Source organism: Eptatretus burgeri, chromosome 14, assembly GCF_056783735.1.
Source record: "Eptatretus burgeri isolate ZD-2024b chromosome 14, Ebu_testis_v1, whole genome shotgun sequence".
Lineage (NCBI taxonomy): Eukaryota > Metazoa > Chordata > Myxini > Myxiniformes > Myxinidae > Eptatretus > Eptatretus burgeri.
Window position 1 is genome coordinate 47,785,463 of NC_140974.1, and position 25,332 is coordinate 47,810,794.

Genomic DNA, 25,332 nt, shown 5'->3' on the forward strand with positions numbered 1-25,332 from the left:
ATTCCTGTTGAGGCTGCTCCAATGTAAATGTAAAAACGCGGCCCTCTCATGTCCAAATGCGGCTGCGTACAACGACCCTGTAATATATTTGACCTTTCTGCTGCTCCATGTAGCCGCTGCTGGCCTTGAGCCTCCATATATTTCAACCTTTCTGCATTGTCATGAGGCACCAGTTTCTGATGACACTCAAGCCCTACTTTCACACAAAGACATGTAAAACCGAGTTTATTCAGCAAAATAAAAGGAAAAGCAATTTTCATTTCCTAGTATCTTTTGTAGACGAGAAAGCAATAGACAACTCGGATAACAAACCAGATATAAAACATTAGTTTGCTTTAACGCACGCTTCAGCCAATACCAGAACCAAAATGAAGAAGAAGAACCTTTAGCTCACCATGTTTCATTTGTTTCTCTGCTTTGCCTTTTTCACATTAAAAATAACCTGATGTACATACATGAAGCAAAACATGCATCCAGATCATGTGCATATAAGAAATATCATGGTTATATCCCTGGGATCATTCCAATTGCACTGCACCATGGCCAAACACCCAGGCCTAAGGTCTGAGGCCTGCCGATCTGTGCTGCTTCATGTAATGTCAGAGCATGATTTTATTGGGGTGGAGTCAGGACAGCTGAACCAACTGACCCATGTATAATGTGATTTTTTTTTAGCCGCGTCTCACGTAGCGAACGCTGGCTCTAAGAGAGATCCGCATTGTTCTTCTTCTTGTTCTTCTTCTTGTTCTAGTGAAGACAAAACCTTTTGGACTCGGCTCTTTTATATACAGGATCCCAATCTCCTTGAATACTAAACGCCTGTACACATCCTCGCATTGAGGGTTCCTTTTGAGAGCGTCTATCATGAACTTTTAAATATATTCGGACATTTGCTTTAAAGTTTCGAAAAGTTCACGTTACTATTGAAAGATTATTCCATTTAATGTGTTGCAATTTCGTAAATACACTATTTTCTCGTCATGAACAGGAGCCTCCATGACGGGTCTCGCTATTGGCTCCATCAAGGCACGTGACGAAATATCGGAAGTTGTTGTTGTTGTTGTTGTTGTTGTTCTTGTTGTTCTTGTTGTTCTTGTTGTTCTTGTTGTTCTTGTTGTTCTTCTTCTTCTTCTTCTTCTGGTGAAGACAAAACCTTTAGGACACGGCTCTTGGACACATTTGTCCTTGTTTATGTCTAAAAAGGGCATAACTGTGTGAAAAATTAAGGAAACGCCCTGAAACTCAAACCTCTTCTGTAAATTATCATTATAAAGCCATGTGGCAAGTTTCAGATGAATATGTTAAAGAGTATCGGGATAAAGTCTGAAAAAACAAGTGAGACGGATGGCCGACAAACCTATAGTCCCCTCCGTTGAAACCGGTAGCAGTAGGGGACAAATATATAATGACCTATAATGCATACAAATGCAACAAGAATGACAATAAAATGTGTAAAACGCCAAATGGCAATACAAATCGATGTTGTAAAGCAAATCCATACTACGATTCATTGCACGATCTACAAAACAGCCCCTCGTTAGTAAATGGACTAACTCACGTGGGCCACGGCAGAACCTTGTGGTGTTTTTTTAAATTAATGAATGAGAAGCGTGTTGGAGCAGCTCATGATTCTTCTTAATTCGTATGCAGCACAAGGCTACAGGGTAGCAGCATTGACTGAGTGCGTCTGTGCCTCTGATGCGATGCCCTCTGCTGGTTATGGCAGGGATTTGGAATTTGTTTCTTCATGTTGGTGACAGCTCATCTACTCTTCGGGAAGGACACCATGGCATCTTCAACATCCACCAATGAATGCCGACAGACGGGAAGCCCGTTTGACGTCCATCCGAAGGATGCCACACACATTGACGAATCACCCCGCCTGTGAAGCACTGGGATGACAATTTATAGCTGGGTCGGGATTCAAACCCAGGCTAGATAGTTTTGAGGTGAGTGTGTTTACTTCTTGTGGCTCACATGATGGCCAAGCCCAACTAAAAATGATGTGATCAAAATTACCCCATCCACGCTGAAAAGCGAGAGATCGCTCAACAGAAGGCGAAAATGATTCAAAATCACCCAAAATTAACTTCGTTTTCATTACACAGCAAGCAGTAGAGAATATGCATCGGTGCCATCTTCTGAACTCCGGCCAGAGGGAGTGGGGGAGGAAGGCATGGGAGCAAACAAAGTACATAGCTGCAACCATCATCTTATCACGCAATTAGTCCCACTGGCAAGTTTGGTTGAGATTGGATAATTAACTACCAAATGCATCGGCCACAGACATGCAGACAGACAGACCCCAAATTTGAAGTTTTAGTATGATGATGATAGGGACCCCCACTGGGCCACCATTGTGTTTTGCATGGGTCCTCCTTATGACTATAACGCCACCACTGTTCAAACACTGAGTTGTATTTATAACTTTTTAATAACTACGCATTCATTATACAGAATCAGTTTTACTAAAGTGTTTACAAATGGCAAATTGTGTTAGAGTGTTCATCAAATTGCTTCACCACCTGAACGGGAAGAGGATGGAGCACTTGACCAACTTGAAAGGTCTCTCCACAACAGCAGTGGGTCTTACACAGAAGGGTGAAGTGACCGTGATCGCGAATCCAAGCACAGATCGGTGGAATCGCATCTGGGTCTTGGCACAGAGCCCCGTGAACTCCTCCCAGGCGAGTTCACAAGCACCATCCTCTGGGTGGGACTCGACCGCGGGGCTTCACCTCAAGCCACGGCTCTGACTGCGAACACGCCATTTGTGAAACCAATTCGGTGGGTCAAGCTTGGAGCTACAGACATTGGAGAGATTTCAGTAAAAGAGACTTCTTTGCTTACTTGTTGGATTTGTCGCTGTCAACGCTGCTGAGTGACCGTCATGCGACTCTGGGCATTCCATGGACAAAGTTATGCTCGGATCCGGCAAGAGTGTGAACGCACTGGCGAGCCGTTCCAGGACCCTTGCTTTCCTGCTGAAAATGAGTCCCTCGTTTCTCAAGGGTTGCCCAAGCAACCTGTGCAGTGGCAACGTCCGTGGGTGAGTTCAATCACCTTTGTTTGTCTATAATTTATGTATTTATGCGGTAATAATACAGAAGCTCAGAGTTCTTTTGAACATATACATGTACAGACAACCTGGAATGGTTATGCAAAGGCCATGTGGCTATAATCAATGAAAGACACAAACACTTCTTCCAAACATAACCTACCTATTCTACTTTGGTGAGGAATTTTAACCTTTTCACTGAACAGTCACCTTTGTATTAATATAAATATTATTTAATCGCTAGCACCTACGGATTTAAACAGAGGCCCTCGCCTAAGGTTGTCGTCTGGTTTCCCACAAACTGCCTTTGAAGACCCTTTGTTATGACTGTACTCTGAAAAAAACAAACAGCCTTTTGACCAATCGTATCACCAGTCTGGATCAAGTTGGTTTGCATTCCACGTGTTAACCGCACTGCAGGGAGAGTCACGTAGAATATACCCGTAAATGTGCTGAGGTTGGAATATATTAAAGTCTTGAACCAAATTATGGTGGAAGTCTGGATACGCTGTATCAGAAAAATACACACGAAAACAGGTTCTGGGAGATGGAACAACACCAATAACACCAACACCATGCATTGTAATTTTATTCACCTCACCACCTTGATGTAATCTTATTAAGTTGACTAGAGAATACTGAGGGCTGGAACAGATTATTCCTTTCCTGGTATTATATATATATTTCCATCAAAACATGCGGAGTGCAACGAGCACTCCCCGAATCTCCATTGGACATAGTCCTACACCAAAGCTTCACCTCCAATCCACAGGACGCGGCCTGCCAACTGTCAAACAGACAAAGATTACATGGTCAATATCAGTTAGACATCAAATAGAGCCGCCGATATGGATTTCGGGCTTATTTACCATCATTTAGACAGCATACTGATAAATAACAAACTTATGATGACCACATTCATCGTTTATGCATCAGATTCACTGTTATGGTGAGTATCGCCACGGATTATGTCTCACACGGAAAAAAAAACGCATCCGCAAAGAACATCCGTCTGTCTGCCATCCAGACGATTGTTCCCGCTGATATGCAAATCATTCAACCAGAAGGCACATGATGCGATCGGCGGGTGCGTCCAATGGAGATCGGGGGAGTGCTTGTCACACTCGATATGTTTCAATTTACCTGCCAATTTACATCTTGGATCCTGCTATCCTGTCTGTACCTGTTTGTGGAGAGAATGTTAAAGTCACAGAGAGATACACTTACATTGGCAGAGATATCCATGTCTCTGCTGGCTGTGACCGGCTCTGCTGGCTCTGCATTTAGGGGGTCAATAAGAGGTCTGGGGCGGGCATGGGGAGTTATGGATTCACTGAATCATGGGGTGTGGTGCTGCCGGGACCTTTGTGGGAGGATGAAAGTCCGAGTCTTCAGGCCCTTAGTGCTTCCAGTCTTTCTCTACAGATGTGAGACTTGGATTCTCACCAGGGATCTGAGATGGAGACTTAATTCCTTTGGTACCAGGTCTCTTTGGAGAATCCTTGGCTATTGCTGGTCAAACTTTGTGTCCAACGAGTGGTTGCTGAGGGAGACTCAAATGAGATTTGTTACCTGTATAGTCCATGAGCGTCAGCTGTGGCTTTATGGACATGTGACTCGTTTTCCTGCTGTTGATCCTATTCAACAGATTTTCTCAGCGAGGGAACCTCGTGAGTGGAGGAGGCCAATGGGCTGACCCTGTGTCTCGTGGTTGCAGCAGGTTGATCAGCATCTCAAGGAGATTGCCGGCATCTGCCTCGGGGATGGCCAGAGGAGCCCCCTGGAGTTCCGGCAGAAAGTGGACGCAGCGATGTGCTGCCATACCTGACCTGACATGACTATCTTCCATGATCTTTCCTGGGAAAGCCACATTTCCAAATTGGCCTCCAAAGCCAGTCGCTGACTGGGCATCCCACATCGTGCAAAGGCCTTCCTTAGTCCATCTAAGGACTGATATCCTGACCACATACAAAGCTTTCATCCTCAGCCTGATGGAGTACTGTTCTCCTAACCGGGCTGGTGCTCCTGCCTCTCACCTTTCTCGGCTTCACGCTGCGGAAACCAAGGCATTTGGGATCATTGGTATCTCCCGCGAGGCTGAGTGGTCTTTCTGTCTTCCACTGTCTCCCATCTGTTCTCGCCCCACCCCTGCTCTGTCTGCGATATGCCCCCCCCCCAACAATATTTCCGCAGGGCACTCAAGGTCCGCCAGTAATCTCCTTTTGGTAAAACTACCAAAATCAAGAATCACTGCTCACCTTCACTCCTTCATTCCTCTTTTTTCCCACCTCTGGAACAAACTCCCACACTCTCTTCATCCTCACTCTTCCCTCCAGGTCTTCAAAACAGCTGTTCACAACCACCTCTTATCTTCCCTCATACAAAACCATGATCTTTTCTACCTCCGCTAATCCACCCCAAACCCACCTCCTTCAAATTTCCTGCTTTCCTTCCCAAAAGTTCCCTGTCTTGTAAGGTCCTGAAAGTCTCTGTGGTGTCCATCGTGTTTCCTCCGTGTTTCCCGCCCCATCCCTCTCCCTTCCATAGATCTCCTCATGCCTCTGTTCCCCACTGTTCTGTCCAACCCTCTCCTGCCCCTCTTGTCTCTTTCCCCCATTGTTGTACGTTGTGTGTTAGCCTCTCATACGAGCCTCGACAATGTAAAATAAAGAAATAAATAAATAAATAAACACAGGTGCTTTTTCTTGTCTGCAGTACATGTGACGTCACATGTCTGTCACATGAGACAACTGACATGGAAAATTAAAAAAGTGAATGAAACTCTAAGAAATGTTCTTTCACATGTAGCAAACCACATTGTTATTTTCCATTTCCTTACTTTTTTAAACTATGGTTTGAATTTGGAATCGGAATTTGTGGACACTGTTGGTTAGATTTATATTCAAAATCCAAGCTTAAGGAATCTGCCATTGAAACAGCTTTTGATATGCCTCACATCCCTCCTAGTTTATATTTTCATTGATTGGAGGGAGGGTGGATGTGGGAGTGGAAGTGGGGTGGGGGGCAGTGGGGTTGGATTGGAGGGGATTGTGACCCTGGTTGTGTTTGGGAGGGGGAGGGGCTGTGGTATCTTCTGGGGTTGGAGAAGTGGGGAGCTGGTTTTATGGGGGGAGCTGAGTGGAGTTGGGTAGGGTTGGGAGCATTAGACAGCCTGGGTGTGGTTGGAGGTCTGGTTTGGTTCGGGGTTGGGTAAGGAAGGGGGTGGGGGGGGGCGCTGTGAGGGTTGGAGGTCTTGGGGAATGGTTGTTTGCTCTCTGTGAATCTCTCCATTTGCATGTATACATTTTAAATATTACTTGTAATTTCCTGTTATTTGTATATTTTTAGACCTCATAATGTTCTGAAACAATCGATGGGTACAAAAATCAAAACTGTAAAATGGTCTTGCATTAAAGATGTAATCTATGATCTTGCATTCACATGATAATGAAAAGATTTATGCTGTGTTGATAGCGGTCTTATGGGACATCCTTACATGACGTATCCCCTGCTGTATCTCCAAACCCCAAGGTGGGGGAAGTGGGGGCCGGACGCTGGAATTTGAATACAGTATTGTTGTGGGATAGAAACAAACCGACTTCAACTGGGCTTTAATTTACTCAATCAAAGCGACGCCTGAAACATAAACAACCCAAACCAGAGCAAAGTCGATGGCAAGTCATTTCAAATCCCCCACACATTCCACCTAAAGCAAAGATGAAAGATGGCAAAAAGTTCCACAAGGATTGACCTAATATCAAATTTAGAGGTACATTTTGAAGCGGTGAAGCCACTTCAATATTTGGGTATATCCTTCCTTCCATCCATCCATCAAAAATGAAGCAGAAGAACCTCTTTAACCCACCGTGTTTAATTATTGAGGGTGGTTCTAAAGGCTTATTCTAAAAGATAATTCTAAAGGTTAATTCTAAAGGGTGATTCCAAAGGGTAATTAATTCTAAAGGGTGATTCTAAAGGGTAATTTTAAAGGGTAATTGTAAAGGGTGATTCTTCAGTGTAATTCTAAAGGACAATTCCAAAGGGAAATTCTAAAGGGTTATTCGAAAGGGTAATTACATAGGGTAATTCGAAAGGGTTATTCTAAAGAATTCTAAAGGGTAATTCTCAAGGGTAATTCAAAAGGGTAATTTCAAAGGATAATTCTAAAGGGTAATTCTAAAGGATTCTAAAGGGTAATTCTAAATGGTTCTTGAGGGTAATTCTAAAGGGTAATTCTAAAGGGTAATTACTTCTAAAGGGTGATTCTCAAGGGTAATTTTAAAGGGTAATTATAAAGGGTGATTCTTAAGTGTAATTCTAAAGGACAATTCCAAAGGGAAATTCTAAAGGGTGATTCTAAAGGGTAACTAGAAAGGGTAATTCTAAAGGGTGATTCTAAAGGGTAATTCTAAATGGTTCTTGAGGGTAATTCTAAAGGGTAATTTGAAAGGGTAATTCTAAATGCTTCTTGAGGGTAATTCTAAAGGGTAATTCTAAAGGGTAATTCTAAAGGGTAATTCTAAATGGTTCTTGAGGGTAATTCTAAAGGGTAATTTGAAAGGGTAATTCTAAATGCTTCTTGAGGGTAATTCTAAAGGGTAATTCTAAAAGGTAATTCCAAATGGTTCTTGAGGGTAATCCTAAACAGTAATTCTAAAGGGTAATTCTAAATGGTTCTTGAGGGTAATTCTAAAGGGTAATTCTAAAGGTTAATTTTAAAGGGTGATTCTAAAGTGTAATTCTAAATGGTTCTAAAGGCTAATTCTAAAGGTTAATTTTAAAGGGTTATAAAAAAATGAAATTCTAAATGGTTCTAAGGGGTAATTTTAAAGGGGAATTCTAAAGGTTTATAAAGGGTAATTCTAAAGGATTCTCGAGGGTACTTCTCAAGGTTTTTAAATGGTAATTCTAAAGGTATATAAAGGGTTATTCTAAAAGTTTATAAAGAGTTATAAAGGATTATTCCAAATGATTCTAAAGGGTAATTCAATGGGTTATAAAGGTTAATTCTGAATGCTAATTCCAAGGGTAATTCTAAAGGGTGGTTCTAAAGGGTGGTTCTAAAGGGTGGTTCTAAAGGGAACTACTAAAGGGTAATTCAGAAGGCTTCGAAAGGGTAATTCTAAAGTGTTCCAAAGGGTAATTCTAGACGGTTATAAAAGGTAATTCTAATGGGTTTCGTTCATTTCTCGGCTCTGCCTATTTCATATTAAAATGCCAAATTGGACCGCTTCCTTCGAACACTGATGCAATTTTTTTTTCTTTTCTGTTTTGACCCTATGACTGTAATTCCCCACCCCCTCGACCTCGAGCATGAACAAGGGGTCAAATCCAAAAAAAGTGTTACATATTTTGTGCACCCTCCAATGTTGATTGTATATAAAAACGTTCATTAAAACGTTTTAAAATGTGCTTGTAATTGCATTTTATGGTATCTGACAATTTCACCCCACCCTGGTGACAGTGCCCAAACGTTGAGGAGGAGATAGCATGATGGGTGGACAGACAGACAGACACGGAGTTGATTACAATATCCCCCATTTATTTTTCAAAACGTGTTGGTATAATAAAGTAGCGATTGGTACATTCACTCTCATGATTGCTAATGACGCTTTGACTCACATTGCATTCACATTGATTTTCATAACTGAAGACTGAAGGGCAAGGTGTACAGAACAGTAGTGAGGCCAGCACTCTTGTATGTCATGTAGACATGGCTGATGATAAGAAGGTTGGAGCAAAGATTCGATGTTACTGAGATGAGGATGCTGAAATGGTTGTGTGGTGTAATGTGAGAAGACTACATGAGGAACGAATATATCAGAGGAACTGTGAAGGTGGTTGAAGCATCTAAGAAGGTACAGGGAAGTGGATCGAGATGGTATCGGTATGTGATCAGAAGGAATGAGAAGTATGTGGGTAGAAGGATGATGAGAATGATATCATCCGGAAAGAGATGGTGGGGCAGACCGAAGAGGAGACAGCGTGATTCTGTGGAAGTGGACATAAAGGAGAAAGGTGTGGATAAAGAATGGGTGTACGATCGACCCAAATGGTGTAGCAGGATCGCTGTCAGTGACCCCACTTGAAGTGGGCCAATGATGTTGCAGAAGAAGAAGAAAAGACTGCATCAACGACACTAAACTTACGGAATTTTTCAATATGTCCTATAAAATCATTATTTTATTTCAATTGAATCACGTATATACTTGGGGTAACACTGCATGGGATATCGTGTTCTATGAACTCTCCGAACTCTCTTAAATATCTCAAGGTGCCCTTTGATTGCGAACAGTAAGTGAGCTATCTTTACGGTAGAACTGTACCCTGAACGAATTACAAAATTCCTGCCCTGACCGACTGCTGGGAAGGCAAAGGCAAACTACCCAGTTCAACCCTTGCACAGGAAGTGCTTCGGCAATACCAACAGCTCTGTAAAGAGTCTCACCCACATGGTAACATTTGTGATGATGATGATGATGATGATGATGATGATGATGATGATGATGATGGTAATGATATAAGTAAGGAATTAGTCTCAGTTGAGAACTTCATGGTTACTTTATAAACTACTAAACAAAGATGGTGTAAATATTTTATCTACCTGTATTTGTGATCGATGGTTTATTCACTTTTTAGGATACCTCGTGTGTTCATACTCGTACCTGCCAACTTCTCAACTTTTCATTATGTTGCTCCTTAATTTTTTTTATTTCTATTTTGGTTTTAGCCTTTTCTGTTTTCACTCTCTCACGATTCTCAGACCCGCGTATTAAAAGTTTGTCCACAGAGTAAAGCGCAGAATGCATGTTTATTTATAAACTGGCACACACAGTGCTTTCTGGCCTTATTACCCAATGAGAAAATGTCTGTTTCAGTTTCCGACACATCATGGTCGGAGTCGACTTGCTGAACAACATATTAACGATGTTTCTTGAAAGAATGAAAGGTGGGAGTTGGATGGTGGTGCTGACGTTGGCTCCAAGTTAACCTGTTAGTTTGTTACCTGGGGCAGCTCAACAATGCAGCTTCAAGTTCCTAATTTAATTCCATCATAAGCTAAATACATCACATGTTATCACTTGATTTAATACACACTCTGTTATTGAATTTGCGTGGAAGGAATTCTGACAAGCAAATCCCTCAAACATTCAGGGTCATGACCCCAGTACATGATGTGCTGCATTCCTGGCCCTGCAAGCAGTATTATTCCCACTTGCACAACCCTGGCTGGTATTCCTCCAGCAACGAAAGGGTTTTATGGGCATGTTTTGAACATGAGACTTCAAGGCTGGCTTTCACCAAGTAGTCCAAAGAAAATAAATCATTCGGTGTGACCACACTTCCATAGTGATGAAATATAGAGTGTTAATTATCAATGGGTCATCCTATTATTACATACATGAGGGAAGAGGAAAGCATGCGACGTAATATTCTCTGAATTTGCAATTTTACTTCTTTCATTCCATCTGTATACCTTAATCCATGTCATACCTACTACATCTCTTAATTACCCAGCACACGCCAAGCGCAAAATGGCGTTAAGCAATAGGTTCACGTCTGTCTGTCTGTCCTTCTGTCAACAAACACCAGTTTATGATCGTGCAACAACGTCATCTCAGTTGAATGTTATATTTTGAACATGAATCAGAAAACAAACCTGTAGTTTAGTTTAACTCTGGTTCTGAATTTTTTCCGATCGCACGTGCGCAGAGAGGAGTGAGATAATTTTCATACTCTGCCTGTCTGGCAGTCAAACAATATTGAAAATCATTCCAAGCAGGAAACGTATTGTTTTTCAGGACGTCATAAAGGACACATACAACAGTCACGAGGAACTAATGAAACGTGTTAAATAAGGAGTTGTATAAGGCACTGCATCAACGATGCTAAACTTCTTCTCCTTCTTCTTCTTCTTCTCCTTTTTAGATTTTAATGGTGCTTTTAGAGCCGCTGGGCTCTATATACGCCACACACACCGAAACTTGACCCAGGCACCCAAGGAGTGCAATTAGGTTTCCCTAAAATTTTATAAGGCTTTCCCTCTCTTTTTTAGGAATCGTAGCACTGCTTTACAGAGTCACGTGTGCTTCTGATTCAACAGGCCTACGATTCCTGGACGATCTGATACTTTGATCCCCATCTCTCTATATTCTGGATAAGACGACGTCTGAATCCCTCATAAAGCAGGCATTTTAAAATGAAAGTCTTCGGGCTGCCAGCAATGTTCACACAACCCCGTAGAGTGACACCCTATTCTATGAAGGTATGAATTTAGGCGACAGTGCCTGATGTGAAGGTATGAATTTAGGCGAGAGTGCCTGATATGAAGGTATGAATTTAGGTGACAGTGCCTGATATGAAGGTATAAATTTAGGTGAGAGTGCCTGATATGAAGGTATGAATTTAGGCAAGAGTGCCTGATATGAAGGTATGAATTTAGGTGACAGTGCCTGATATGAAGGTATGAATTTAGGCGAGAGTGCCTGATATGAAGGTATGAATTTAGGCAAGAGTGCCTGATATGAAGGTATGAATTTAGGTGACAGTGCCTGATATGAAGGTATGAATTTAGGCAAGAGTGCCTGATATGAAGGTATGAATTTAGGTGACAGTGCCTGATATGAAGGTATGAATTTAGGCGAGAGTGCCTGATATGAAGGTATGAATTTAGGTGACAGTGCCTGATATGAAGGTATGAATTTAGGTGAGAGTGCCTGATATGAAGGTATGAATTTAGGTGAGAGTGCCTGATGTGAAGGTATGAATTTAGGCGAGAGTGCCTGATATGAAGGTATGAATTTAGGTGAGAGTGCCTGATATGAAGGTATGAATTTAGGCGAGAGTGCCTGATATGAAGGTATGAATTGAGGTGACAGTGCCTGATATGAAGGTATGAATTTAGGCGAGAATGCCTGATGTGAAGGTATGAATTTAGGTGAGAGTGCCTGATGTGAAGGTATGAATTTAGGCGAGAATGCCTGATGTGAAGGTATGAATTTAGGCGAGAGTGCCTGATATGAAGGTATGAATTTAGGTGACAGTGCCTGATGTGAAGGTTGGATTTAGGCAACAGTGTCTGATGTGAAGGTAGAATTTAGGTGAGAGTGCCTGATGTGAAGGTATGAATTAGGTGAGAGTGCCTGATATGAAGGTATGAATTTAGGTGACAGTACCTGATGTGAAGGTTGGATTTAGGCAACAGTGTCTGATGTGAAGGTATGAATTTAGGCGAGAGTGCCTGATATGAAGGTATGAATTTAGGTGACAGTGCCTGATGTGAAGGTTCGATTTAGGCAACAGTGTCTGATGTGAAGGTATGAATTTAGGCGAGAGTGCCTGATATGAAGGTATGAATTTAGGTGACTGCCTGATGCGAAGGTATGAATTTAGGTGAGAGTGCCTGATATGAAGGTTGGATTTAGTTGACAGTGCCTGATATGAAGGTATGAATTTAGGCGAGAGTGCCTGATATGAAGGTTGGATTTAGATGATAGTGCCTGATATGAAGGTATGAATTTAGGTGAGAGTGCCTGATATGAAGGTATTAATTTAGGCGAGAGTGCCTGATATGAAGGTATGAATTGAGGTGACAGTGCCTGATATGAAGGTATGAATTTAGGCGAGAATGCCTGATGTGAAGGTATGAATTTAGGTGAGAGTGCCTGATGTGAAGGTATGAATTTAGGCAACAGTGTCTGATGTGAAGGTATGAATTTAGGCGAGAGTGCCTGATATGAAGGTATGAATTTAGGTGACAGTGCCTGATGTGAAGGTTGGATTTAGGCAACAGTGTCTGATGTGAAGGTATGAATTTAGGCGAGAGTGCCTGATATGAAGGTATGAATTTAGGTGACTGCCTGATGCGAAGGTATGAATTTAGGTGAGAGTGCCTGATATGAAGGTTGGATTTAGTTGACAGTGCCTGATATGAAGGTATGAATTTAGGTGACTGCCTGATGCGAAGGTATGAATTTAGGTGAGAGTGCCTGATATGAAGGTTGGATTTAGTTGACAGTGCCTGATATGAAGGTATGAATTTAGGCGAGAGTGCCTCATATGAAGGTTGGATTTAGATGATAGTGACTGATATGAAGGTTGAATTTAGGTGACAGTGCCTGATATGAAGGTTGAATTTAGGTGACATTCTTAACCGACCTGATCTCCCTGGGTGAGTCTGGGAAGCTAAACTGGGGTTACCTACCACACATGGGTGCACCGTGTGACAGAATCTTCCCTTCGTGTTGGTGTCCCACTGAGATTTACATTTTTTTCACGATCAGATCCTTGACCAAACAAACAATTTTTGATGGACCCAGAGGGATTTGGGTGACCTTTTCAATGTTAAGGGCTTGCTTCACCACTAGATCACAGGCCTCGTTCCCACCAATGCCCACATGAGTGGGGATCCAGCACAAATCGACCACTAAACCCCTCTAATTCGCAATGTTGACCAAATGAAAAGCTTCAAGAACCAAGTCATATCTACAACCATCCTTCTTGCATTGTATCCTCTTCTATTGAATTGTATCCATTGTAACATGCTTCCCGTTATCCTACAATCTACACAACTTTAAAAGGAATGTCAACTCCTATTTCCTCCATCATTGTGGTACCATCACATTTCACCTGACTTCTGGTACTTCCTATGTCTTGGATGTTTTTTTGTTATTTTTCTCTTTCTTTTATCTTATTTTGCTTTATCTTTATCTAACCTTCTCTTAGCCCCTTACCAAGAGTGGCTTTATGCCTTGAGATTTCCATTAAAAACAAAATCCTAAACGGATTCCAACACCTTTAAAGCGTCCACCCAGCAGACGTACGACGTCAGTATGAAAGATTCACGGGAATCGGCCGCTTGGTTGTACAACCAGATCACGACGCGGTACAGCCGCAGCGCGATTATCGAAAACTGTTTTTTCTGCCTCGTGTGTTGCCATGGTGACCGCTTTTCCACCTCTTGACGTGTGTGGTTGTGTTTGCCTTTCACCGGAGGAGAGATCTGATTGGCTAATTCCTATTTCCGCATCACGAGCCGCCGTTTGTAGAGTTCGGTTAAACTTGTGAACTTTCCTCCTGTTTCTGAGTGTGGCAGAGACAATCCGTTTTAATCTGCAGAAGACTTCAGCTTTTTTAGTTAAAATTATCTTCCGCTGTGATCATTTTTGGTAAGTATAATATTATAAATCGATTTTATGTGTTTTAGCTTTTGTTTTTGGGCGTTTTTAAGATCACAGAATCCATGAGGTGTTCCTGTTACTGTTGTGCTGGAATCTACATCGTTACATTCAATGGAAACTCTCCCGGGCCCTTCGGGCCACTTGATGGTGGTTCGAGCCTTAGATGGAACGTGCATCTGACGATCGAATCCTCTGGCACCCGTTTTCATCCGTTTATCACGTTTAGCTGTCGCTGATATGGCCCTGACATGGCCCTGACATGGCCCTGATATGGCCCTGACATGGCCCTCATATGGCCCTCCCCTGACATGGCCCTGATATGGCCCTGACATGGCCCTGATATGGCCCTGACATGCCCTGATATGGCCCTGCCATGGCCCTGACATGGTTCTGATATGGCCCTGATATGGTCCTGACATGGCCCTGACATGGCCCTGATATGGCCCTGACATGGCCCTGATATGGCCCTGACATGGCCCTGACATGGCCCTGACATGGCCCTGACATGGCCCTGATATGGTCCTGATATGGCCCTGACATGGCCCTGACATGGCCCTGACATGGCCCTGATATGGTCCTGATATGGCCCTGACATGGCCCTGATCGTGTGGAGAAATCGACGGTAAATAAATAATCAATTCATTTTTCCACGGGCCTGGTGAAAAAAAAACACCGCTCTGTGGTAAATAAAGGGAACTCTGTAAAAATTACTTTGGACGAGTTTAATTGGTTCAGAACCTTTTAAAATATTTTTCTGGTGTGGATAATGCTTCGGCCGTTCGGGTCCGACGAATTACCGCATTGTACCACAATGTAACAAATTTAAAGTTCCACTGCCCTTAAAAAAAACCTCAATTAATATTATTTTTTATAATATATTATTTTTTATGTCATCTTTTAACGAGTTAGGCCTAACCAAAGGCAAAAGGAAAACAATTGTCAGTTATTGTTCGCCGAAAAATGTGGTTTTGTCAGAAAAAAATATTAACCCTTTGGCCGCCGACAAACTGCCGCTTGTGACAATGAAGCCTTCATTGTGGTAGTTTGTCACGATAGGGGAATTGTTCAAGTTTTCGGTGCACAATTGTTTTCCTTTGGTAAAATGTTTATCAAAACACATGAAAATAACTTTATATAATAAAGAATAATATTAATTGAGGCTTTTTAAGGGCAGTGGAACTTAAAACTTGTTACAAGCTGCTTCGAACACTGGTGTACTAAATTGTTTTTATTTTCTAAAATAAGGGTGAGGTCCAATGCTGTGATGTCCACATACAATTTGTGTGGAAAGAATGGGAAGAGACCTTTCCGGAACCTGAATTTTTATAAAGTTGCCAGAGGTTATAAATTCTGCTAAATGACAGTTTATAATGTGCATGACTTGAGCGTAATTCACATTGCGAGTCTTGTTTGATGATCATAAAGCCAAATATATACGAAGTGGAAATTCTTATTATTTTTCAGACAATACCATGGCCAGTCAGCCAACAGCAACGGAGGCAGCTGTGGACACTGCCATATCACAACATTTGAAATATGCCCCTGATCGGCGTGGAGGTGCGGGCAGGAACAAGCCCTCATCTATCTATAATTCCAGCAATGTGCGTGTGTCAATGTGTCTGTGTGTCTGTGTGTCTGTGTGTCTGTGTGTCTGTGTGTCTGTGACCGCTGTTTCTCGACAACCACTGGTCCGATCTAATTGAAACTTGCCAGCTATATTGCTGGGGACCTGAGTGTGTGCCTTTTCAAGGTTTGATATTAATCAGACAAGTGCTTCCCAAGTTAAGGCCATTTATTTACCAAACCAACTGCGTAGGCATGGCCGATGGGGAAGAGATCCTCAGCCACGTTCCCCATTACAGGTTACAACGTGCGGACTTCCGGATAGTGATGACTTACTGCATTCTCATAATTTCTCGATTTCTTATGCGAATTTATAGATAAACACAATGCCCCAATCCAGTCGTCGTTTCCGAGAGCAGAGGAACAGCCTGTGTGGTTGTTTGAAAGTTATTTTTATTTTTTTTGCACGTACAGCCACGCTCGTACGGCCACGCACGTACAGGCACGTACTAGTGTAATAATAACGAGTAACAGCAACACGCTGTGCCAGCCGTCCACATCCTTCATTATTAAGAATTTGCAGCATAGTTAATTGTAATGTTGTATGTTGGAAACCCAGCCTAAGTTTACATTGTGAAAATATTTACATGTACTTTTACATGTACTTCATGCATAATGAAGTTATTTTATTTTCTTGTGAAATTAAGATTGAAAACACCCAACAAATTAATTTTTTGTGCTTTGGAATTATTTATGTGACATGCATTCAAAGTTGTGTTCTCATACTTAATGATGTTAGATTTATATTTTTTCTTTGTATGAAGAATACACACACAAAGATATATATTTGGTCTCATTGATTTGCCCGATTGTAATTCAGTTTTATATAATTTTATGCACTGTTCATATAATGTCAAGTATCATCTGTTTAAGTCTTTTTGCACCTCATTCTATTGATGCCTGCTGTGGGACATAACAAGTGAAAATATTTCTAAAATATATATATGTATTTTTGACCGTTTTTACAGCCATTTTTCCCTGCTGTGCAGGGGTTTGGCTTTTTCTTGAGGCAATGTTTTATGGCCGGATGCCCTTCCTGACGCCAACCCTGGTCGCCTCTTACGACACACGGGGATATGGTACACCTATTCTAACCGGGGCATACACTGGGACCAGTACACTGGCACTCATTTTGCCGTCCTCGGAAGGATGACAGGCTGAGTCAACCCCCTGGTGTTAATTCAGCAGCCAACGGGGCTTGAACTCAGGACCCTGGGATCCCAAGCCGCCACCCTAACCACTAAGCCAACACCAGGCTAATACATATATATATATATATATATATATATATATATATATATATATATGTATGTATGTGTATATATATATATATATATATATATATATATATATATATATATATATATATATATATATATATATATATATATATATATATATATATATATATATATATATATATATATATGAGAAATTCTATCAGGATGGTGTTTGACTTCCCAAGTAGGACCCATATTGTACTCTTTTACCAGTCATTGCTGAATTTCTACCTATTGAATGTCAACTATTATGTCGTATAGCAAAATTTATATGTGGTTCTTCGTCTTTTCATAATTCTTACCTGAGGTTGCTTAATTATGAATCTTGTAACAATGGGTAGTATGTCATCAGTAGCTAAAACTTTTAATTACATTTTATATAAATGCAAGTTATCTGTCAATATCTTTTATGCTCCTAATGCACATAATGTATGCAAGCGTAGAATTATCAGCAGTTTTACTAACTCTCTCTCTCTCTATCGAGTGTAACCTGTGGCTGCTGGTTGCATCATTGGTTGGGACGTGGCTCTGCCGCTGATGCAGTGTCCCCCTTACCAGTACACTGGTACTCATTTTGCCGACCTCGAAAGGATGACAGGCTGAGTCAACCTCCTGGTGTATTTTAATTCAGCAGCCAACGGGGCTTGAACTCAGGACCCTCGGATCCCAAGCCACCACCCTAACCACTAAGCCAACCTCGGATCCCAAGCCACCACCCTAACCACGAAGCCAACAGGCTTGAGTTTTACTAACACTGCATGATGATGTTGTTGTACTTAAAGGTGCCTTTGTGCAGTCAATTATATTTGAGAGAGAAGCTCCACAGTTCCTCTCTGGAGCAGAACTTTCTGAATTTGAATTGTTAACTGTGCTTTGCACAAAGTGAATTTGTTAAAAAGGTATTTACGACTTTTACCCATGTGGTATTTTTTTATTCCCCATTTTTAGTGTATGTTTCTCAATTGCAATGGTATCTACTTTTATTAATTTATTGTACGTTTGTACTTGAGTGTGCTTTTTTGGTACGAATATAGATATTATTATTGTTAATACTGCTTGTATATTTTTGCCGCAATCATGCTCTGCGTGATACGTGATAATAAATGATTATGAATTACAGTTGTTTTCAAGTTATGGTCATTAGGTGTAACTGTGCAACGTATAATGATGTTGCAATAAAACTTCAATGTTTTGATAATGGCACCGGTGAAACAGCGGTGCTCCGCTGGCCCCAGACCTACGGGTCGAGGGTTCCATCAAGCTGGAAGCTGAAGGGTGTCATCCACTGCAATGTTCGCTTCTTTGGCGTGCAAAGAAAAGGGTAAAAACAAAAACTCCATTTTATGAGCGTTGTGATAAAGTTGAAAAATAACGTCATGCTTCAATGTTGTGACAACGTTGAAATCTGATGTCATGGGTGTTGCAAATACAACTCCCCACTGACCCAATTGCGACGTCAGGATAGAACCGGCAAACGACGTTGCAACAACGTTATGTGCCTGCTGGGAAGTGAATTGGAAAGGATGACTGCACTGAGAGGGTTAAACTCAATTATCCATGCAAGAGCTAGCGCTAGAGCAAGAGCTAGCGCTAGAGCAAGAGCTAGCGCTAGAGCAAGAGCTAGCGCTAGAGCAAGAGCTAGCGCTAGAGCAAGAGCTAGCGCTAGAGCAAGAGCTAGCTTGTACCAACAGTTCAGCGGAGAAAACCGAGAGATGATTGGTTAACCAAACTGGCCTCACTACTCTGAGTTCCGGGATGCATGAGCCAAGTTAATGTAACCAATCCATGTAACCGTGAGCCAAGTTAAAAAAAAAAATGCGTACTGCAGCAACGGCAGTAAACTTGGGGAATTATTTGTTTTTATACGACCTGCAAAATCTTTGTTTTATTAAAATTGGATTATATATTGAACACTGGAGAACACAAATCGCCTTCTTACCACTTTCAAGAACCTCAAGTTTTGCAGTACTTGGACGTGTTAAATAAGGTGGTGTATAAGACTTTCAGCGGTGGAAAACTTTCAGAATGAATTTTTTGATACAACATTTAAAATCATTGTTTTATTTCAATTGAATTATAGATTTGAACACGAGATTGGGTAAGGTGTTTTATGAACTCTCTCGTTCACCCTTATTATAATTCATGGACCGATGTGTGATTGTTTGTCATGCTATTCCTCCTACAGTTTTGGCCTGATTACATCCAAACTTGCTACATAGGATCAGCACGACCCCAATTAGTGTATTTTGTGGTATTGGGAGTTACATGGATATTAATGAATGCATGATGAACCGGAACTGATGAACCAGAACTGAGTGGCGTGAGGGGCTGTCGAGTGAGGGCAGCAGGAGACACCATTTATAACGGTTGAGCGAAAGATCCTTCATGTGGGCTGACTCTACTCCACAACATGTATAGGGGTGTTTTTATCTTTGCCGGTGGTCTTAGGAGGTGGGGTTGTGGGAAAGGGGGGGCTGAAGCCTGAAGAGCAATGCAAATTCTCTATGTAAATGTGTGTCATGTAGCGCTGCTCAACGTGGGAGAGGTTATTACAAGTCCCCTCCCCACCCTTTACAGTAAAGTATTCCTGTCCCCATGTTTTCCAGTACAGTGAGGTGTTTTGAATTATAAGCATATGCATGTTTTCGCATGAGAGATTGAGACAGCTGTCAGTTGCCTATACACCACTCAAATATAGGTATGTGTTCGAAGACCGTGGTGCATCGCCCGTAGGGCAGGTGCTCTGCTCGTGTTATTAATTAATTGTGATAGGACCAGGGGCCATACCCTGATAGGACAGAAGAGGAGAGGGAGGACAGTATTAAGGCAGGGGTCTTTCAGTCAGAGAGTAGTTAATGCATGGAATGGTCTCCCTGAAAAGGTAGTGGCAGCAGAAAGAGTGAGTGGGTTTAAATTGGAATTAGATAGACACCTGGATGCATTGGAGATAGAGGGGTACAGGGATATTGGCAGGACTGGTAAGTAGCTTGTGTGTGGATCAGTTGTGGTTGCTCAGGTTGGGGCAGCACAGGCATGATGGGCTGAATGGCCTCTTCCTGTGCCAACGTTCCTCATGTGCATATCCTTGTATTATCCCATTGGGGTCATATGTCGGTAAAAAAAAGCAACAGACCCAAAATGTGACATTAATTTCGCAAGATAATAAAAATGCAATCATATTCTGTGCTTCATAATTTACATAATGCATAAGTTACAGTATTTCATTTTGGAAGTTCATTGAAACAAGTTTAGCAAATGATGGGACGTTGGTCCAAACAATCAGTGAATTGCACACGAGCAGAGAGCGCTTGGAAAAGAAGAAATCTGTGCCATGGGTTTCAACATCCAAAACATTATAGTGCAATTTTTTAATATCTTATTCTGAGTAGAAAATGGAAATCAAAAGCAATCGTATTATTCATTTGTCTGTTCCTATCTGAAATTAAATAAATTTCCCCTCATTTTTACGAGCCAAGTTGGCTCAAGAGATTTGCCTTTGACGCCTTAAAATGATTTATCACTCGAGAGGAAATGCGATTACAATGCTTGGTTAGGCATGGATTTCACTCCACTCCTTCACTGCAAAGAGGTTTTCTTTGCATGAAAATTACTTTCCTTTCACTTCGGAAGACTTCATGATTGTCCTCCCACCTACATTCAAGCGTTGTTTTCGGAACAATTTTGTGAGATTAACCTTCATTTTATTGTTTATAATCTTCCACAATCCTCACACCACACATCGTCCGATGAGGTCAGGTCAGGTATGGGAGCATGCGCTGGAGCAGCACGTCGCTACGTCCACTTTCCGTCAGTACTCTCGGGTCCTCCGTCTGGCCATCCTCCAGGCAGATGCCTGGTCCATTCCCATCTCCTTAAGATGTTGATCCTCATCTCCTCCTGCAACCATGAGGCATGTCGTCGGCTCATTGGCCTCTTCCACTCACAAGACTCCCTCGGTGAGAGAATCTGGTGAGCAGGATCAGCGTCAAGAAAATGAGCCATATGTACATACAGCCGCAACTGACGCTCACGGACTATGCAGGTAACAAATCTCATTTGAGTCCATCTCAGCAACCGCTCGTTAGACACAAATTTCGACCAGCGATAGCCAAGGATTCTCCGAATAGACCTGGTACCAAAGGAATTAAGTCTCCGTCTCAGATCCCTGGTCAGTGTCCATGTCTCACATCCGCAGAGCAAGACTGGAAGCACCAAGGACCTGAAGACTCAAACTTCCGTCCACCTGCACAGGTACCGACAGCCCCACACCGCATGATCCAGTGGATCCTTGACTCCCCAGGCGTGACCCAGATGTCTGTTTACCTCTGGCTCACGGCCAGCAAATAATATGTTACCAGAGACATGAATATCACTGCCAAGGAAAGTGAATCTTTCCATGACCTCAACATCCTCACCACAAACAGGTACAGACAAGATAGCAGAATTCAAGATGTCATTGAAAGCCTGGATCTTAGTTTTGACGCAGCAAAACAGTAATCCCATTGGCTTCGACTTCTCATTCAGCACCTCGAGGACCCCCAAAAGCATATTCAGAGTCTCTGCAAAAATGACTATCATCTTCGAAATCAAGGTCAGAGATCTTGACATTCCCAAACGATGCACCACAGCTTGATCTCTCTGACATCCTCCCCATAATCCAGTCCATACAAGCGCTGAAAAGTGTGGGGGCCAGTACACACCCCTGCTGAACTCCAGTAACAACTGGAAATAAGTCAGAGATGGTACCACCACATCTCACAGCACTCTCAGTACCAGAGTATATTTGAGACATCAGATTGATCAGTTTGGTGGCACCCCATGAAGACCAAGAATCCTCCAGAGGGCATCCCGATTCACTGAATCGAACGCTTCACAGAAATCAACATAGGCTGCAAGCAGCCCCATGCCGAAACTCATCTGCATTCGGTGAGGACCCGAAGAGCAAGGATACGGTCAATCGTTGACCTCTATGGTGTAAAGCCTGACTGCTCTGGACGCTGGTGCTCAAGCAGATGGTGGCGAATCCCATCAAGAATTATCCGAGCAAAGAACTTGCCCGGCACTGAGAGTAACGTTACTCCTCGGTACTTGTTTCAGTCCTGATGATCACCCTTCCATTTCCAGAGAGTGACAACAAGGCCCCTCTTCCAGTCAGTTGGGATGATGCCTGTGTTCTAGGCAGAGCACAGAACTGCTTCCAATGACAGGAGTACAGCATTTCCACTATCCTTGAGAAGTTCAGCATGGATGCCACAGATCCCAAGAGCTTTACCCCATTTCAACCGTTCACTGTAGCCTGTGTTTCCACAAACAAAGGTGGATCACAGTTGATTGAAGGGTCAGCAATTAGGATAGTAACACCCCTGACATCCATCTCAACAGCTGGTGGATCAGCCTGGTACGGCCGCTCAAAGTAACTGGCTCAGCGGGCCTTCACTTCGGACTCCTTTGTCAAGAGCCCACCACAACTCTCCTTTGCCACACCACAAGCATTGGAAAACCAAGTCCAGCGATGAGTCTGTGGAGGCTGAAACCATGAACCAGCCACCCTCAGTCCATGATGTCTTGTAAAGTCAAGGAACTCAGTGCTTTTCTGATTCACAGTTCCAGATCCATGCGGACCAAAACATGTCTCATAACCATCCCTATCAGTTCCAGTCGATGCACTGAAATCCCCCAACACTAGAAGAGTATCTCGCCTGGTGCAGTGATCAACTACAGACTCGAGTGTGGCATAGAATGCATCCTTCATGGTGAGATCACTCGCCTCAGTCGGAGCATATACAGAGACCAGGGAACAACACCCAAGGAGTGACGAATCCTTAATCTCATAATATGCTCGTTGACCGGTGTTACCTCGATTATCACTGGAGTCACCTTGTTGGACACAGCTACAGCAACTTCTTGGGCATGCTAATCATCAGAGCGACCAGACCAATAGTAGGTGTAACCCCTCGCCATGATCTTGCCACTATCCGGTCTCCGAACCTCAGAGAGTGCTGCAATACTGATGTTCAAGTGCTTGAGCTCAGATGATAACAGTGACAGGTGATCATCCTCTCTTAGGGATAGGACATTGCAGGCACCCACCCGAAGGGACCACCTCAGGTTAACCCAAGGAGACCGCCATCTGGTGGATGACACATCAGCATCACCCTGATATACACTATTGCAGTCTGGCTCGCGAAGATTACCCCATGTTTATCCTCCTATCACTAAAGAGTGGGTGTCCCGAAGGCTTTGCCCAAATCCCGTCATCCATTGAGCTCACGGATCTCCTATCACAGGTACAAACAACTTCTAACACTAGTATTACCACGATGACCACTACTTCTTCAACAGCCCTGATTATTCCCACCTTCTTGTGGGGCCAGCCGAGAGGGAGGTTAGGATTAGGGAACTGCTGGTCAGGTCTTATATTCGACTGCAACTTGCAGGAATTTGTAATTTTGCCATGGTGTCGCTGCTAACTCTCCTCTTCACAAAAGTCACCGTGTGCTCTTTAACATCCACCAACGACCAGTGCTGGCAGATGGGTCCTCAGGCTAAACATCCATCCGAGGGACGGCGCATACATTTATGCATCGCTCTGCCTGAGAAACACCAACGTGACAGTTCTTATCTGGGTAGAGATTCAAACCTCGGCTGCACAGCTCAGAGGTGAGTGAGCATACCTCTGGGATATCCAACCATCCCTTTCTCCCATTATAGACAAGTTGCATTATAATTGTTAAAATACAATCTACGTGTAATGTTTCCTTGATATAAATGATTCTAACATAGTCATTTGCACTTATAAGGATTCCAAATATGTCATCAAATTTCCCAAAAAATATTTATGGTCTGATCTCTTGGTGGAGAAGCCTCATGTTACCCTTTGACTTGGTTCTGTTCTTGTGTATGACAGCTTGGCTGCAGGGTAGCTATCATTTATTGGAAGCACAGCAGTGCCACTGATGCTGTGCCCCTCTACCAATACACTCGTACTCATTTCACCAACCTCAGAAGGATGACAGGATGAGTCAACCCCACCTTCTGGTAATTCATCAGCGACCAGTGCTTGAACTCAGGACACTTGGATCCCAAGCCAGCCAACACCAGGCTTTTTGACATGGTCATTAGACAAGAATGATGCTTTTAGACGAAGTTGTCAACCCCATGTTAAAGTTACACAAATAATTTGTAATTTGACCTCAGAATGTGCTCGCATATTCTGATCCGAACCCTGTTTTCCTGATGCATGAACCGAGGTTCAAATCCCATTTGTACTGTGTTTGTCCTTTGTCCACAAATGTCCTTATCAGTCAGGTAAAATACATTGATGTCTATGAATGTCTTTATTCTGTACCTGATTAAGGTATAAGCTTCTTCATGAGCATCCAATCAATGTAAATAATTATTAGGACCACAACAATCGACCGTTTCCTCAAATGCCAAATGAGGTTTCAGACAAATAGAAGGATCAACTCAACGTTCCTTCTCATGGAATGTTGTACGATGAAGTTATAATCCATGACAAACCTGGTAAATTACCTGCAGATTGTCACTGTCACATTGATTCCGAACCTCCTCCTTCTCTCCCTTCTTCCCAGGAGCTCTGTGAGGTCCCCAGACTTGTTGTGAATGGGATCAGCGTACAAGATCTACATCAAGGCTCCCTTGGGAATTGTTGGTTCGTGGCAGCTTGCTCATGCCTCGCAACCCAAGAATCCATCTGGCGGAAGGTTGCGAGTCATTACATTTATCTTGGACACATGTTGCTCTCAACATGCCTGTTTTTTTTTTCTGTCTCAAAGCAAGTTTATATTTGTTTTGGGAAAATGCATTGGGACTGATTCATACAAGGGTTGATAAAACACAAAGCCAGGATTTTGTCATGTAGTCGGGGTCACAGACTGACGGATGTAGGACATGGAAAGATTTTATCGAGTGTCGACAGGACAGAACACTTGAAGATTAGAAGAAAGGTGACTGGTAAAAAAAACAAACAAACAAACAGGTCGATATGATTATACACTGAACAACAAAATTTTTTTACTGGAGATGTGTAAAGTGATTTAGACTAATTTGGGTACGCTGATTTCAAAAATCATAACCGTTTTGCTGTATCACGTCAGGAGTTTCAGTAACAGAAATATTCCCATTGCCTAGAAGTCAGGATTTCAATGAAATTTACAAAAATTAATTTATT

The 25,332-nt window shown here is 42.4% G+C and overlaps 1 protein-coding gene and 1 long non-coding RNA gene across 6 annotated transcripts in view; one reads left to right on the top strand and one right to left on the bottom strand.

The window, feature by feature from the left end:
- Nucleotides 1–209: 209 nt before the first annotated feature.
- On the bottom strand, nucleotides 210–24,807 carry LOC147013123 (uncharacterized). Of its 2 annotated transcripts, XR_015051206.1 has the most exons (5): nucleotides 24,675–24,807; nucleotides 3,222–3,845; nucleotides 2,851–3,026; nucleotides 2,526–2,756; nucleotides 210–1,137 (listed from the first exon to the last, which is right to left on the bottom strand). It is a non-coding gene; the product is annotated as an uncharacterized LOC147013123 (long non-coding RNA). The 2 variants fall into 2 exon arrangements; XR_015051208.1 differs by lacking the exons at nucleotides 210–1,137; nucleotides 3,222–3,845; nucleotides 24,675–24,807 and adding an exon at nucleotides 13,854–14,096 and having other exon boundaries at nucleotides 2,627–2,756.
- The window catches only part of LOC147013124 (calpain-5-like), a 79,163-nt gene continuing 56,721 nt past the window's right edge, over nucleotides 2,891–25,332 (top strand). The window contains exons 1-3 of one of the 4 annotated variants that reach the window (XM_085854732.1): nucleotides 2,936–3,049; nucleotides 15,703–15,839; nucleotides 24,734–24,865. In XM_085854732.1, coding sequence (XP_085710858.1) covers nucleotides 15,711–15,839; nucleotides 24,734–24,865 — 261 coding nt within the window. In that variant the 5' untranslated portion in view covers nucleotides 2,936–3,049; nucleotides 15,703–15,710. Of the gene's footprint in view, nucleotides 3,050–14,114; nucleotides 14,227–15,702; nucleotides 15,840–24,733; nucleotides 24,866–25,332 lie in introns of those variants that run through there. The other 3 variants (XM_085854733.1, XM_085854731.1, XM_085854734.1) reach the window with 3 other exon arrangements.